Below are 14,104 nucleotides of genomic sequence, written 5' to 3'. Positions count from 1 at the left end.
AGTCAGGCATGTCAGGTCAAGTAAACAAGTAGCTGTGATGATAATGCCATTTCATAGCATTTTTACCCAGGCTTAAATGAAGAGGGATAATGAGGTTCAGAATAGGGCATATAAGAAAAAGAACGAATTTGAAAAATAGACAACACAAGTGGGTCAGGCCTCTTTGTGTTGCACAGTCATTCTTCTAACTTTACTTCCATGACTGAATTTACGTTTCCACCGGGGAAGAAAGAAGTGAGAAAACTCATTCAAAGTACTCATTAAGTCTATAGTTAGACATGGGATGTCATCTTCACCTTGGAGCTGTGAGATAAATGCAGTAAATGACTGTCACTAAAGATACCTGTACTAGCGGCCACTGTTGATGGCATAAGTAAACACAATCTGGACTGTCAGAACCTTTTTAATCAACTGTAATACATGGTACACAGGTACACAGTGTATATGTAGACTATGTTATTGTTACATTGACCTCTTGACAGTAGCGATTAATCGGCTCAACTTATTTAATGTCCACATGATATTAACTCATTCACTTGTAACATGTAATATCTTGATACTGAACCCTGATACATGCATTACAACAGCACATGCAACATTTCAACGTTTTGATGAGACAGAAATCCAACAGACATTAAAACCTGAATTCAAACTCAAAGTTGAACTTTAAAGCTGAAGAAAAGATCTTAATGCTGTTTCATTTATAGGTTTAAATCTCATGCAAGTAATGAAGTATCAAAATGTATCCATTGTAATCCAAAAGTATGGCTTGGGATTCAAAAGTTTAAACTAAAGATATTTGTTTCAACAATTTGTATGATCTCGTATGTAAACATCATGTCTGAATAAAGCGCACAGACTAACAAAGGATACTACTGAAAATACAGAACTGTTTGGTTGACAAATTCATTTGTTGATTCAAAATAGACTAATAAACAAAATGGTTTCAGAAGTGCTGTAATAATACTGTGCATAAAGTTGAAACAGTACAGAGCAGGGGTCAAATGTGTGTATTTATCCTAGCACTGCCATCTTACCATTCCTACTCTTAGTCGACTATCTTAAGCACTAGGAACAATGTTTCTATTTCAACCATTAACAGACTAGTAGCACTATTCTCTTCCACTAGATGCCCCCACATCAGCCCACAGCAGCATCTCAAAACTAATTTAATTTGTTTCCATCCTTTGCCCTGCTAGATGCTAACCGTGCTCATGTAGACAACTGCACAAAGAAAGGAGGTTTAAGAAAAAGTATTGAGACACAACCTTTACCTCTGACAAATAAAGACTTGCATTTATGACATTGCTTCCAGTGACAGTCCTATTGTTCCCTGTGTGGGCTGAAAAACTGGACCACAGCATACTTGCCGCTGGTCATCCAGCCAGGCTCTTGGACACTGAGGTTCTCCCCTTGCCCGTGCTGCAGCCCTACCTGCACGTTGGCCTTCAGAGTCCGCAGGCTGCAGAGAGGAGCGGGCCCAAACCCTCGCAGGGCCCTATCAAATGGCACGGTGTGCTCCCAGTCCCTATCGCCAACCAGCTTCCTGTAATTCAGGTCTCCTTTGAAAATAATCAGGTCAGCTCCCTGCAGTGTTGCATAAAGGTCGGGAGCGTCTGCTGCCATGTCACAGTACTCATGTGGCAGCGTCCAGAACGGGTGGTCGTGATAGGACCACACTCCCTCCCGCACAAAGCTCTGCCACTGTGCGCCACTCTTGGACATCCATTTGTGATTGGCTGCAAGAGTCTGGCGAATGGTCCACTGGAAGTCATGAGCAGTGACATCGGAGACAAACCAAGGGATAGATTTACCATGGAAACGGACCTCGCGTGCCAGACCTGAGGAGACCAGGAAGTGGGCCAGGACCAGGTCGGTGATCAACTCAAAGCCGGCGTTGTCCAGGACGATGTCCACCCTACCAGCCGAGGGCTGGCCGGACTCCCCCTGTCTCTGAGCTGAGGTCAAGGTCGACAACACCATGTTGGAGTCATCCACAAGGATGAAAGGTCGGAGGTCAGCGAGAGAGTCGATTGGATTGGCTTTCTGGGAGTTATCCTGACCAGCAGAGATGGACAAGTCACACTTGTTTCCCCACAGAGAAACCTTGGAAGAAAAGGGAAGGTTTGCATGAAGTGGGTTACTACTTCATCAACTAAAACAAGAAACCAGGCATGTGTGGTGAAGCCATGTATTCACCTGCAGTAGTTTGAGAAACTGCTCCAGTAAGTGGCTCTCTGACAGCTCGCCAATGTTTCTGTGGAGCCCCTGCAGGTAGGTACACAGGGCTATCACAGCCTGCTGGGATTCAAAGTAACTCTGGGTCTTTCCTTCATTAAACGCATCGAAGTCGCATATAGGGGGACTGACACAGAGAGAGAAAACAGAGAAAGCGAGAATGTCATTTTTGGTATTCACTGTCTCATAAAAATTCTCTCTTGTAAAAGCAGTCTTTGTATGTTCTAAGTAAGTAATGTTTGTGCTATAACTTAAAACATCAATGGCTTAACCAATTAAATTCCCTCTAATCATCCCTCCTCACTTGAGCCAGATGGCCTCATGTATCCGGCGGTACATGTAGCACTCCACATAGAGCCAGGGGGACTTGAACCAGCTGACAGAGTCCTGGTCACCCATCAGGCTCTGTTGTCTCAGCAGGTACTGGTTCCAGGAGTCTGTGTCCTCCAGGCCGTCAGAGAGGGCTAGCACAGGCTTGTCTGTCTGCATCTCATTCCTCAGCTTGGACAGGAAGGAGATGGCCCTTTTCTCAGCCTGGACGCCTTCCTATGGAATCAGAGAGAATAGAGAAAAACATTGATGTAACCAACAGACTTTAGATAAGAAAGCAGGATTGATGCTGTGGGTGATTCGGTAAGAGGAAATAGGCTTGGTACAACAGAGTAAATAAGCTTTCTACAGTCATTCTACTATCTTAGTTGTAGAAATTCCTAAGTAATTAACCATACATGTTGACAGCATCACAATGTAGCGATCTACCTCTCCATATTCCTCGAAGAACTTGTTCTTACTGCGGTGGATGGTGTCAATGACCCTGGTCAAGATAGTCGGAAACCTGTCCCTCACTGTCAAATATGCAAATGACCTGGGAGAAAAATAGAGGAGAGAAACCAACAATTAGAAGGCAGAATTGCTAATCAATATTTAATGAAAAACATGGCAATTCAAATTCCGTCAGTGTTACGGTTGCCAGTTTGGGGATCCAACATAAGTGTGGAAGTCACTAACAAAGACAACACTAATGAATAGCTGGTCGCCAGCAATTCCACAATTTTTTTGAAGCTAGCATTAGATTAAATATGGCAAAAAGAGTGCAGTATCACGTCTGGTGCAAACCTCTAAACAGAAATAGCAAGCTTCAGCTAGCTCGCTAGTGGTGCTGTCATAGCATTAGCATTAGCATGCTACCTAGCTGTCACATTATACATGTCTTTTACGACGACACCAAATAATTTTAGCTCTATCTTTCCATGCTATGTTTTGCGTTATACTACACAGTGTAAATAATAGTCGTGGTCTCAATGTAACGGCCAACATACTCAACAACTTTAGCAGACAGGGCTGGTGGGACTCGCTGGTGCAGAGATTGAACAGACGCCATGATTCTATGCAACCAGGAAGAGACATTGAAATGCAACTTTATTCGTATAGTCTCTCATCACCAAAGCTTTGGGTCAGAACTTTTTCTGCTAATGTTGTATTGATCTTTTATTTTTATTATTTGCTCATTTATAATGCTTTTTTTTACATAAATGTCCAAGTGTTTTTTATGTTCATTACAGTAAGTTTAATTAATAGATATATTTTCATTATCAGGTTGATAGTTTAATAAAAACGATCAAATCTGTGCCTTGCCATATATGCGTACACTCGATGGGGAAACTTCTAGAAAACTATACGTTCACTAAAGGTAGCCTAGGCTATAAAGAACTAGCTACAGTACGGGTTCTGCCAGTTTTGACACAATGCCAGGAGCCTTAGGCTACACAATGCTGCCATCTCACGGCAAGTAGTTAACCCCATTATTAGCCGCGGCTAAACTCATAGGTTTAGGCTATAGCCTATCGGTCAATGTATATTTTTTTACCCCTAACTCAGAAATAAAAAAAATATTACTACAGATAATTCGGCTACATAATGTTTGTAAAGACTGAATCAAAGATCTTGTACAGTACAGTCATACATTAAATGCTCCTCATTGCTTGCCAATACTCTAACGGTTTCCTTGGTCACACTCACAGATGAATTGATTTGTGCTTGCCTGCCTAGCTGCTGAGTTTGGGGATCAGAGAGTGACGATTTCAGACACCACCTGGGGGCCAATGAATCCAACAGATCTGAGTCCTCACGAACTTCGCCTCGCCCCGGGGGCAACTATTATGTGACCGCATCTTTTGGGGCGTCCTCTGCAGAGGGCGACAGTTGCCATGGAGACGTTAAGCCACCATATCAAGTAACTACAGAACGCCATAGGCCATGGCGGGAAAAGGAGGATTGGTGTGCCAAAGGAATTTAGTCAAAGCACGGCCTTTTGAAGCCAGCAGGATGCAGGGTTCCAGATTGTGGCCTACATGTAACAGAATGTTTGCACACAGATGCAACAATGAACAAAAACATGTTACTATCAAAAGATCCCAACATTACACATTTTTGGAACGATACAACAGCCCATTGGGCGCACAGCCTATATAATGCGCTATAATAATAACGCGTCTAATAAATGAAGTCTATTTTGAGATAGTTTACTCTTAAACTAAAAAGTCTGAACAAGACGTGAGTACAGGCCTACATTCCACTCCTTGCATGATCACGTTTAACTCTGCAGGACATAGCCTGATTAGACATAGCCTACATTGATGCACATGGTTTAAGAGATAAGCTGCTAATTCAAATCCTTCATAATTTAGCCTAGGCCTATATTTCCGATGTTTTGCCCCTTAAACTGGTTTACTCAAACGTCACCATAGGAACCTGACCGCCTTGTTTCCAGCATGTGAAGCCTTGATGTCCAGCTGTGCCAATCTTCGGTGTTCAAGCCCGACCCCCACCGACCACCCCTGTCCGGATCTGTTTCTCTGAACCGTAGAGAGGGGCGAGAGGGTATCCATATTGCGTGACTCAAACACTCTGGTTTCAAAACACACCATTACATCAAGCCTTAAACAGTTGTTTTTGTTCTGCAGTCACAACACTGAATAGGTCATGTTTAGCCTACCGGTAGGCCTAAATATAGCCTATGCCTATTATTTGATGTGACCTGAATGGTTAATAGTTAAGCTTGTGCTGCTGATGCTAAGGTTAATATGCTGGAAACAAAATGGACTACAGGATTGATTCACATAGTAATTCTTTTGTAGGCCTTTACTGCCTTTTGTAAGCCTATGTGCAAATATGCCATCCTCATACTGAATAGGCTATTTAATTATTGTAATAACTTACTAGGCCTAGTAATATAGCCTATTGGAAATACCTATTTGAGTTTTGAAACAAAAACAAAATTTTGCCTCTGGAAAAATCTAAAAGAAATTAGTCATGTAAAGTCCAATGTCTGGTTTCAATGGTTTGTTGTGGTAGCGTGTTCCTGCACTTTGACCAGATTGCTTTCTGTGGTCTTTTAACCACAATATTGATTGAACTATGGATTCCAAATGGGAATTTGAGTCAGACAGCAATCTCTAATTGGTCTTGTCCTCAACCTGTATGTGTGTGTGTGTTTTTTGTTGTTGTTGAAGTCATAGAATTAGTCTGCAACCGTGCTCAATAGGTCAGTGGTCCTGGGTCAGTGGTGATGGGTGTGTGCTTAATTGCAATATTTGCAGTAGGCCTATGTAGCCTACTTAATTTAGGTCTGCCTCTGGTGCATTGTGTGTGTGGTATCTCCCACAGCTCCTGAGTTTCCTGGCAGACATTGTGTGTATGGTGTGTCTGTGTGTGTCTCCAGTCATTTGGCTCACATCCTGTTGCCATGAAAAAAACAAGTGTGGATTCAACAGTATATCCAGAGAAAGTATTCTCAACCGTAACAGCCATCTATAACATAACAAGAAGGCATATGCCTAATAGCTTATGTGGTGTACAGTCACTTATTTAACTACAGAAGTAGCTGCAAAAACGTTTCCTGTGGAGGAATAGGACTCTTGTGTGTCCGATAAAAAGAAAAAAAAGAACTAGCTTTTTTTATTCCTTCGTTTACCAAAATAATTTTCCCAGCTTTTGCTGAGGATATATTGTATTACCTATGCCCACTTTTTCTTCCTTTGACATTGTAGCCTGTTTCCAAGTGTAGCTTAAGTGTAGCCTATTTTGCTGTAAAAATGTTAACCTCCAAACGCTGCAAATATGCCTAGGTTAGGACTATCAACTAGTCTGATTGCAACGATCACGGAATGAATTTGCTGATATTTTAATAACAATATTTCTCAAATTGTCAATATTTTATTCAAGTTGACAAATTGTGAACATTTTAAATGAAAACAATCGTATTTTAAACATAACCAAGGGATCAAAAAGTTGTCCATCAGTCCCACTCCCAAGATAAAATAGCAGTGGTTGTCATTGATAATACCTAAACGTAAACCTTCCAGAATGACAAACGGGCGTCTCGCGAACCATTGCCAGCACTTCAAGTTCGTTTGTTTACAGGAAGCTCGCTATGTTGGCTCTCAACCGAAAATGCAAATGCCACCGACAGTGAACTAACGATTGCAGTCAACGTGATCTGTCAGTGTGGGGGTGGGGTGGGTGACCTACGGCTATTTCCCCCTTAATCGGTTTATATTTAACGTGCCCCAACCGGAGACTGAATAAATTAACATAGTATGCTTAACTGTCTTCACGATAACTGAACGTGTGGTGGATAACAGCTCAGTGACACAGTGCGGTTGGGGGTACCCCACGGGAATTCATCTGGCGCCCCGTCCAACGAATTTTACAACCGCTGTTTTTGAGTGCTTTTACACAGTCATGTGATTGTAACGTAACCCGACCGGAAAACACCGACGACCATCGCCGCCAATGCTGCGTTTGAGAGGAACAGAGCAGCTGCGAGCCCAACGGACAAGTCCCCCGGTTACAAACAACAACACTTAAACTCAACGGATTACAGCTGAGTACAGAGGTAATGTTATATGGTTTAATTGTTTTAATTTTACCCGCTCATGATTAACTTATTAACGGTTCCATACGCTTATACGGATTATTTTAAATTCAAGAAATGTATTCGGTGACCACCCCTTCCCCTTGTGTTTGTGCGTTTAAGACTCCGTTTATTTTCGCTAGCCTTCCCCCTGGTCCAAGTAGAAGACCCAGGGTTCCTTCGTTTTCGTGGAGAGCCCTTTCTACCCCTTAAACCGGACCGCTAAATCACAATTGTTACTTGTTTTTGGCTCATTTGCTGCTGTACCATGAAAGAAGGCATACGTTTGCAAATGCATTCACCTTTCGCTTGTGTAGAAGGGTTATTTTTTGTTTTCTGTGGAAAATGTACTGCGGAAGTGGTTCTGGTCTGCGGGGTATTTGACTGTTCCACGTGTCTAAATTAGGGGCGGCGCATTCGTTGAAACACATAAGATGCTACAGTGACCACATGGTAGACAGTGTAGTAGAATGATGCCTGATTGAGTGTAAAGATGGCCATTAGTTTAGAATGAATTAAACGTCATAGGCTACTGCATTGCTGCAATCCCATTGATGGTGATAATAACAGCTTTTGTATTTGGCATGTTCACCATCTGGAAACTACACATTTGGAAGGTGTGTTTGCAGACCTAAGATATTTGTTATACATGTTTTAGCTGATGTACGTGTGCATCCATTGAGAAATTCTTATTAGACTAGCCCATAACAGTGTGTATGATGGAGGAGAGAGAAAGACAGGGGTTGTTGTGTGACAGCCAGTCAGTCTTAATTGGTCAAGGGGTGGACCGGTCGCGCCTACGGAATGTGTGTTGGATACACGTAAAGCTTGTTATGCGACTAGCTGAATTCTCCAGTCCCATTGCGACCTTTAGGGTCAACAGCAGCCATCTTGGTGCCAGTAGCGGCATGCCTAAACTCCCCAGAAGTCTAGGCTCCGAGGGCAAAGGTCAATCAGAACCAGGTCATGCGAGATGGAATCTATTCAAAGCCCCAAAATCTAGTGGACTGGACCTACAAAGATTTCCCTTGATGCACTGCTTGGGACTGGATCCCCCACAATTGATTGGATGGAGCCTCTGTGCCTCCTGCCTGAGGAGACTTGAGGGTCAAAGGTGAAGCCTATGAATGCAGGAGCAGCTGAGACAAAATAAAGGTCTCTGGACTTCATTTGGCAGAGTTGCATCATCTAGTTGTCTCAGGTAGACCTAAGTTATACAAATATTCCTCCCTGCATAATTATCAGTGAAACCCTTTCATTGACATGTGAAAAGACCCTCTTCTATTACTACTCCCATTTTTCTCCAGAGTGGACCACAAAACCTGAGTTACTGGTCTATCTTTGGAAGCTTCTGGTCAGTTAGACATCCACCCATTCAGTGACTTTCCCCATCAAATGCAAACTCTCAATAGTGAAAGAACTGGAAGAACAACCTTAAGACAATAGTTTTGCTTGTCTTCAGTCAGCTCATGTTAAACAGACTACCTACAGCAGAAATTATGCTTAAACTATGTTATTTAGGGCACAATGGACTAGCTTCCCACACCCAATTTAAGCACACGCTATGCTATCATTAATCCTTTATCATTGTCTCCCAAGAAGCATGTGTTTGGTGTGACTTACATTTACATTTAGTCAGTTTTATGTTGCTTTACATTATTATTTCATTATTAGCCTACTTTAATGCATTTTATTCATTTAGCAGACTCTTTTATCCAAATCAACATACCAGCAGTGAAGATTGTAGCTTAGCTAAAGCAGGTGAAGGGCAAAAAGTTGAGTTCTGTTGAGTGTGCATCAACATCAGAAAGCCGTTGCAATATCCACCCCCCACTCCCCCGCAATACGTCTCTCTGTTGCCTCACTATGGGTCCCTCCTTCGAGAAGGAAACCCACTAACCGTCCTTATCTCCCTCCCCCTCTCTCTATTTCTTCCTCTATGTTGTACAGGTTGAAGAATGGAGTTGGCCAACCATGGTCTTATCCTCCTTCAGCAGCTCAACTCTCAGAGGGAGTTTGGCTTCCTGTGCGACTGCACGGTCGCCATCGGGGATGTCTTCTTCAAAGCCCACAAAGCTGTGCTAGCAGCCTTCTCCAACTATTTCAGAATGCTCTTCATCCACCAGGACAGGTCAGACCAATATGTCCTGGTAGCCTCTTTCCACCTGAGAGCTAATGGGTGTACATACATGTTGTGATGGATTCATGAATTGTACACAGTGGAGTGTACAATTCATTCACCCAACCTAGCATAAAATGTTATCTACCACACGTTCGGTTGGACCATAGCCCAATGGGTTTTTCAGTGTTTCCCTAGCTACTTTTAGTGAAAGCACAAATTCACCTAATTTGAAGGTCAGCTGGTAATCATCTTATCCGCGTTACTTTTCAGTGACTGCGTCCGCCTGAAGGCAGCCGACATCCAGCCGGACATCTTCAGCTACCTCCTTAACTTGATGTACACCGGCAAGCTGGCCCCCCAGCTCATAGATCCAGCCCGCCTGGAGCAGGGTGTCAAGTTCCTGCACGCCTACCCCCTCCTCCAGGAGGCCAGCCTGGCCAGCCAGTCGGCCTTCTCCCATCCCGAGCCCAGCCTGTCCCTTTCCACCTCTCTCTACGGCATCCAGATTTCAGACCAGCAGGTGGCGCTGTCTGCCCGGCCGCCCTCCCGTCGGCAGCTCTCGTCGCCTTTCGACCTGGAGCAGCTTTCCGAGGCGAAGTGTCCGTCGACATCGACGGTCGCCTCCGCGTACGCCAACTCGTTATCCAAGCTCACTCCCCATGAGGTTGAGGCCTCCACCAGTGGACTTCACCCCTCATTTGAGGAGCCCAGAGCAGACACGCCCCTGGGTGAAGGTTCCCTGGCCAATACCATCCTCCATGTGAAACCCAGCATCATGAAGAGAAGCGGTGCGTCCTTTAGGAAGCACTACTCCTGCCATCTGTGCAGGACCCGCTTTAACCAGAGGAGCCTGCTAAGAGAGCACCTCCTTCAGCACACCCATTCCCTGCTGCCCCTTGTGGCTGAGCCCAGTGGTGCCGTCTCCCCAGCCTTTCCCGGAGGGTCCACCACCCCAGACGTGGAGGAGGCACCAAGGGGGATTGGGGCGGGATTCTCCTCGGCTTCCGCCCTGGCAGTGGAGATGATGAGTGACAATGAACAAGCGCCCCAGTGCGTCTTCAACATGGACTCTCCCAGGGCGGAGGTGACCACGTCGGGCTGGGCGGCAGGGGGGTCTCAGTCCCAGGCAGACACCCCTCCCCCGTCGGACATTGCGGACATCGACAACCTGGAGAGCGCCGACATGGACCGTGAGGTCAAGCGCAGGAAGTACGAGTGTTCAACCTGCGGACGGAAGTTCATCCAGAAGAGCCACTGGCGCGAGCACATGTACATTCACACCGGCAAGCCGTACAAGTGTAGCGCCTGCGGAAAGAGCTTCTGCCGGGCCAACCAGGCAGCGCGCCACGTGTGTCTGAATCAGGGAGCCGATGCCTACACCATGGTGGACCGTCAAAGCATGGAGCTGTGCTCGGCCGCAGGAGACGACTCCAGCCAGATGGAAGCACTGTTCCTGGGCTCGGCCAGACCCTACAAGTGCAACGTGTGCGAGACCACCTTCTCCAGCCCCAATGAGGTTATCAAGCACCTGTGCTTCAGCCAGGGGGCGCTAGCGGGACTTCAGAGCCATGCAGGGGTGGGGCTGCTCCAAGGGGAGGAGTTTCCAAAAGACGAGGGCTCTGATTCGTCCAGTGTTGGGCCCTTACTAACGCCCATTAAAAGTGAACAGATTTTAGTAGAGTAGCATCGGGAACCGTTTGTTTTATTTTCTAAATTATGGGAAGTAGGTAAGCTAAAAGTGTAGTTAGTTTTAGTGTGTATAGAGAATGGTCTCTGTCTGCTGAAAATTCCTCTTCAATTTCTCTCCTTTTTCAGCCGAACTTGAAACAGGGATTTGTCTCAATTGGAACTATTGAAAATATTTTCAGCCTGATAAGTGTAGAGGTGTCAGTGTAGTTGGATTTTAAACATTTAATTTTGCCTCCCAACTATCAGTTGGTCCCTTAATCCCTAAAAATCACTTAGAAGTTGAAAATCCATTTCATGTTACTTCTCAAACATGCTTAAAGTGAGTTGCTCAGAGGCAAGTTATTTTTTAACTTGTTTAAGTTTTTTCTCTGGGTTTGAAATAGATCCACGTTGCAGCACTTTGGTGGTTTTTCTATGACTTTAAACTACCGGTGACTGTGGTTGAGCTCAGGAAGCGGAGGCTCAAGCAGAGCTCTACAGGAAGTGATGCTTTCACTGGTCAGATGATACTGCAAGTTCTATGGCAGGACAATACTACAGGCAGTTGGACTGTAGGGCTATGTATGCTTGCTGACAGAGTTGAGACGTGGTGCACATTTATTCTTGTCCAGAATTACCCTGTTGATCTAGTAGAAAGGAATTATAGTAGTTCCTACACCAATCGAGAGCATAGATTCTTCACCTGGTCAATAAAGAACACCGCTGTTCGTTTTAAAAAGCATGTATGACTCCTTAGCAAGGAGCAGTCCAGATCTGGTCAATGTATATAGCATGTCTTCCATTGGGGCTGAAACCATGATGGAAGATGAACATGCGTTACTTTTATACCATGGCCATATTTTACATTCTCTATAGCAGCCATTTTGTCTGTTACCTGTTTGTCTTCAGTGAGTGTGTACTGATGTCACGCACAGAAGAAACATACTGTATGCCATGGGATATGTTGTTGCATTGCTATGACAACAGAGACCTCAAAGCAAGTATTTTAGTCTTGAAATGTTTACAGTTGTGCCATTTTTAGACTCTTCTGCTAATGGCTGTTATCGGTGCGTTATGAAACACACATTTTTGTTATAAAAGGAAGAACATTTTGAAATGTACAAACCTTGAAGGGAGTTTTGAATCTTGTACAATATTGTACAACTTGCCAATTGATGATCATTTGCTTGACTATGTTCATAAAGCCCTTATTTTTGTTTGATAAACCTTTCTAATTTTATATACAGTGCTATATTTACAAAGAATATTTTATATTGCGACGGTTGGATATTATTAATTGCTTTTGGTGTAGATTAATTTAGCGTAGTGAATGAGTGTATATTTGCTGTCAATCTTTCTATCTACTCCCTTGATTTGATTGAACTGTTTGTGTGATTTAGTTTTTGTCTCTGTGGCTGTTTTGAATAGATGTGGCCTGCATTGAAGTTATGGCCTAGTTCCATCTTGGCCTCCACACCCTTACAATACTTTCTACCTCTTTGGTGCTGATACATCTTAAACGACTGGGTTGGGAAACGTGACTATGACTGTTTACTGTATTAACCAATATGAGAGCTAGATGGAGCCATTGCTTTTTTGCTTTGCCCACCCCAGTCCACTTAAATCTGGTATGAGGTAGGGTTGTTCTTAGACTGGAACTAGGCCTTTGTTTCCCTTTCTACATAGCTGCAGCTATAAGCAGGTCTCTAGATCTAATTGTGAGAACATTTCCATCTACAGATGTTCTTCTTGATATCAAGTAGACACTGTCCACTGTACTAGTGACAGCTTTGTGTCATTCATGCATTGTGAAATGATTACTACTGAAGTTGAAGACTGTAAGCTGTCTACATGTCGTAAGTCCTTACTGAGCTCCAGTCTCAAATCCATGGAAACAAACACCGTATAATGTCTTTCAGTGTCAAACATAACATTGTGTTCACCCACGGTTAAGCGTCTTCTTTTTTTCCTGTTTGTCCTCTTGAGGGTTTTTGAAACCATTTCAGGGCTAGCATGGAGGAGGGTCAAGGGGGAAGCCCCGCCCCCACCACCACCATGCTTCAGTGTGCACAAAAGACCCCTCTCTATCCCTCCTAGAAAGGCTAAGTCAGCCACAGCAGGCTGCGCCCGACCCTGAGCTGAGGTGAACATGTACTGTGATGTCTCTGTGTTCTCAGGAACATACTTTTCCGTGTAAATAACTAAAGTATTTTACATTTTCACAGTGAAACATGAACAATAAATAAAAAATACAAAAAATGTTTTGCAGACTTGCAGCCTCCTTGAGTCTTTACTTGGCTGTTTTCACATCTTACTTGGGTTCGTTATTTCTTAACTCAGTGTACTTTCTAGCTATAACTGGAGGATGAACGGACAATGCATCAAATTTATTCATGCACTATATTTAAACGCTGGTGGTAATAAAAAGCAGCTGTTCCACTGCCACTTTACTTTTATATACAGTAGTTTTGTTACATCTCTAGTCCCTGTTATGTTATAACAGGGATCCCGCGAGGTCTTAAAAAGTAAACAATTCTGAATTAGCATGATGTAAGGCTTAACTTAAAACGTCTTAAAAACAGACAGATTTTCATCCGAGGTCTAAAATGTCATTTAGTCCGGTCTAAAAAAGGTTTTACTTTTGTTCATTTCCTGAAACACTGCCCGCAGAAAGTTATTACAAAGTAGCAAACATTTTGATTTGGGGGTTGACCCCCCCAATTAAGACTTGGACACCCCCAAAAGAGGTAAAATACATTTATATATCGTTCTTACCTGTAATCGTAAATATTACTTTACGCTCTGGAGAAGAAGCTGACCCCCCCGATTAGCATTGTATAATTCACTTGTATAATAATGTACAGAGATAATATTTATGAAACTATGTGAAGGTGAAGTCCCACATCTCACATGACCATAATGTAACTTTTAAGTTTAAATAAACTATTTAAAATGTTGATTAGAACCCAGGCTGTTGCAGTACTTCCCCAGCTTTCAGAGCATTCACACTAACCCAGTGAGTTAACAGGGGTTAGTGTGAGTTATCATCTGGTTTTCTGACACTCAAACTCTCCAGGCTTTTACAACTAGATAGTTCAATGTCAAATTTAAATGTTGAGTGGAGGTTCTTATGATCCCTCATAGCTCAGTGGTTAAGGATG

The 14,104-nt window shown here is 43.6% G+C and overlaps 2 protein-coding genes across 2 annotated transcripts; one reads left to right on the top strand and one right to left on the bottom strand.

Annotated features, from left to right (window-relative positions):
• Positions 1 to 387: 387 nt before the first annotated feature.
• armt1 (acidic residue methyltransferase 1) lies at positions 388 to 3,671 on the bottom strand. Its single transcript, XM_062468082.1, has 5 exons — positions 3,558 to 3,671; positions 2,998 to 3,103; positions 2,543 to 2,784; positions 2,200 to 2,365; positions 388 to 2,106 (listed from the first exon to the last, which is right to left on the bottom strand). The coding sequence occupies exons 1-5, from the start codon at positions 3,617 to 3,619 to the stop codon at positions 1,324 to 1,326; spliced, it is 1,359 nt and encodes a 452-aa protein (XP_062324066.1). The 5' UTR covers positions 3,620 to 3,671; the 3' UTR covers positions 388 to 1,323.
• A 2,992-nt stretch (positions 3,672 to 6,663) lies between these two features.
• Positions 6,664 to 13,206, top strand: zbtb2b (zinc finger and BTB domain containing 2b). The gene is made up of 3 exons (XM_062467807.1): positions 6,664 to 7,135; positions 9,104 to 9,284; positions 9,546 to 13,206. Exons 2-3 carry the CDS (start codon positions 9,112 to 9,114, stop codon positions 10,957 to 10,959), a joined length of 1,587 nt encoding a protein of 528 aa, XP_062323791.1. The 5' UTR covers positions 6,664 to 7,135; positions 9,104 to 9,111; the 3' UTR covers positions 10,960 to 13,206.
• Positions 13,207 to 14,104: the final 898 nt, after the last annotated feature.

This window comes from Osmerus eperlanus, chromosome 8, assembly GCF_963692335.1.
Source record: "Osmerus eperlanus chromosome 8, fOsmEpe2.1, whole genome shotgun sequence".
Classification (NCBI taxonomy): Eukaryota; Metazoa; Chordata; class Actinopteri; order Osmeriformes; family Osmeridae; genus Osmerus; species Osmerus eperlanus.
Note: the sequence above shows the minus strand (reverse complement) of the source record. Positions and strands in the feature narration are given on the sequence as shown.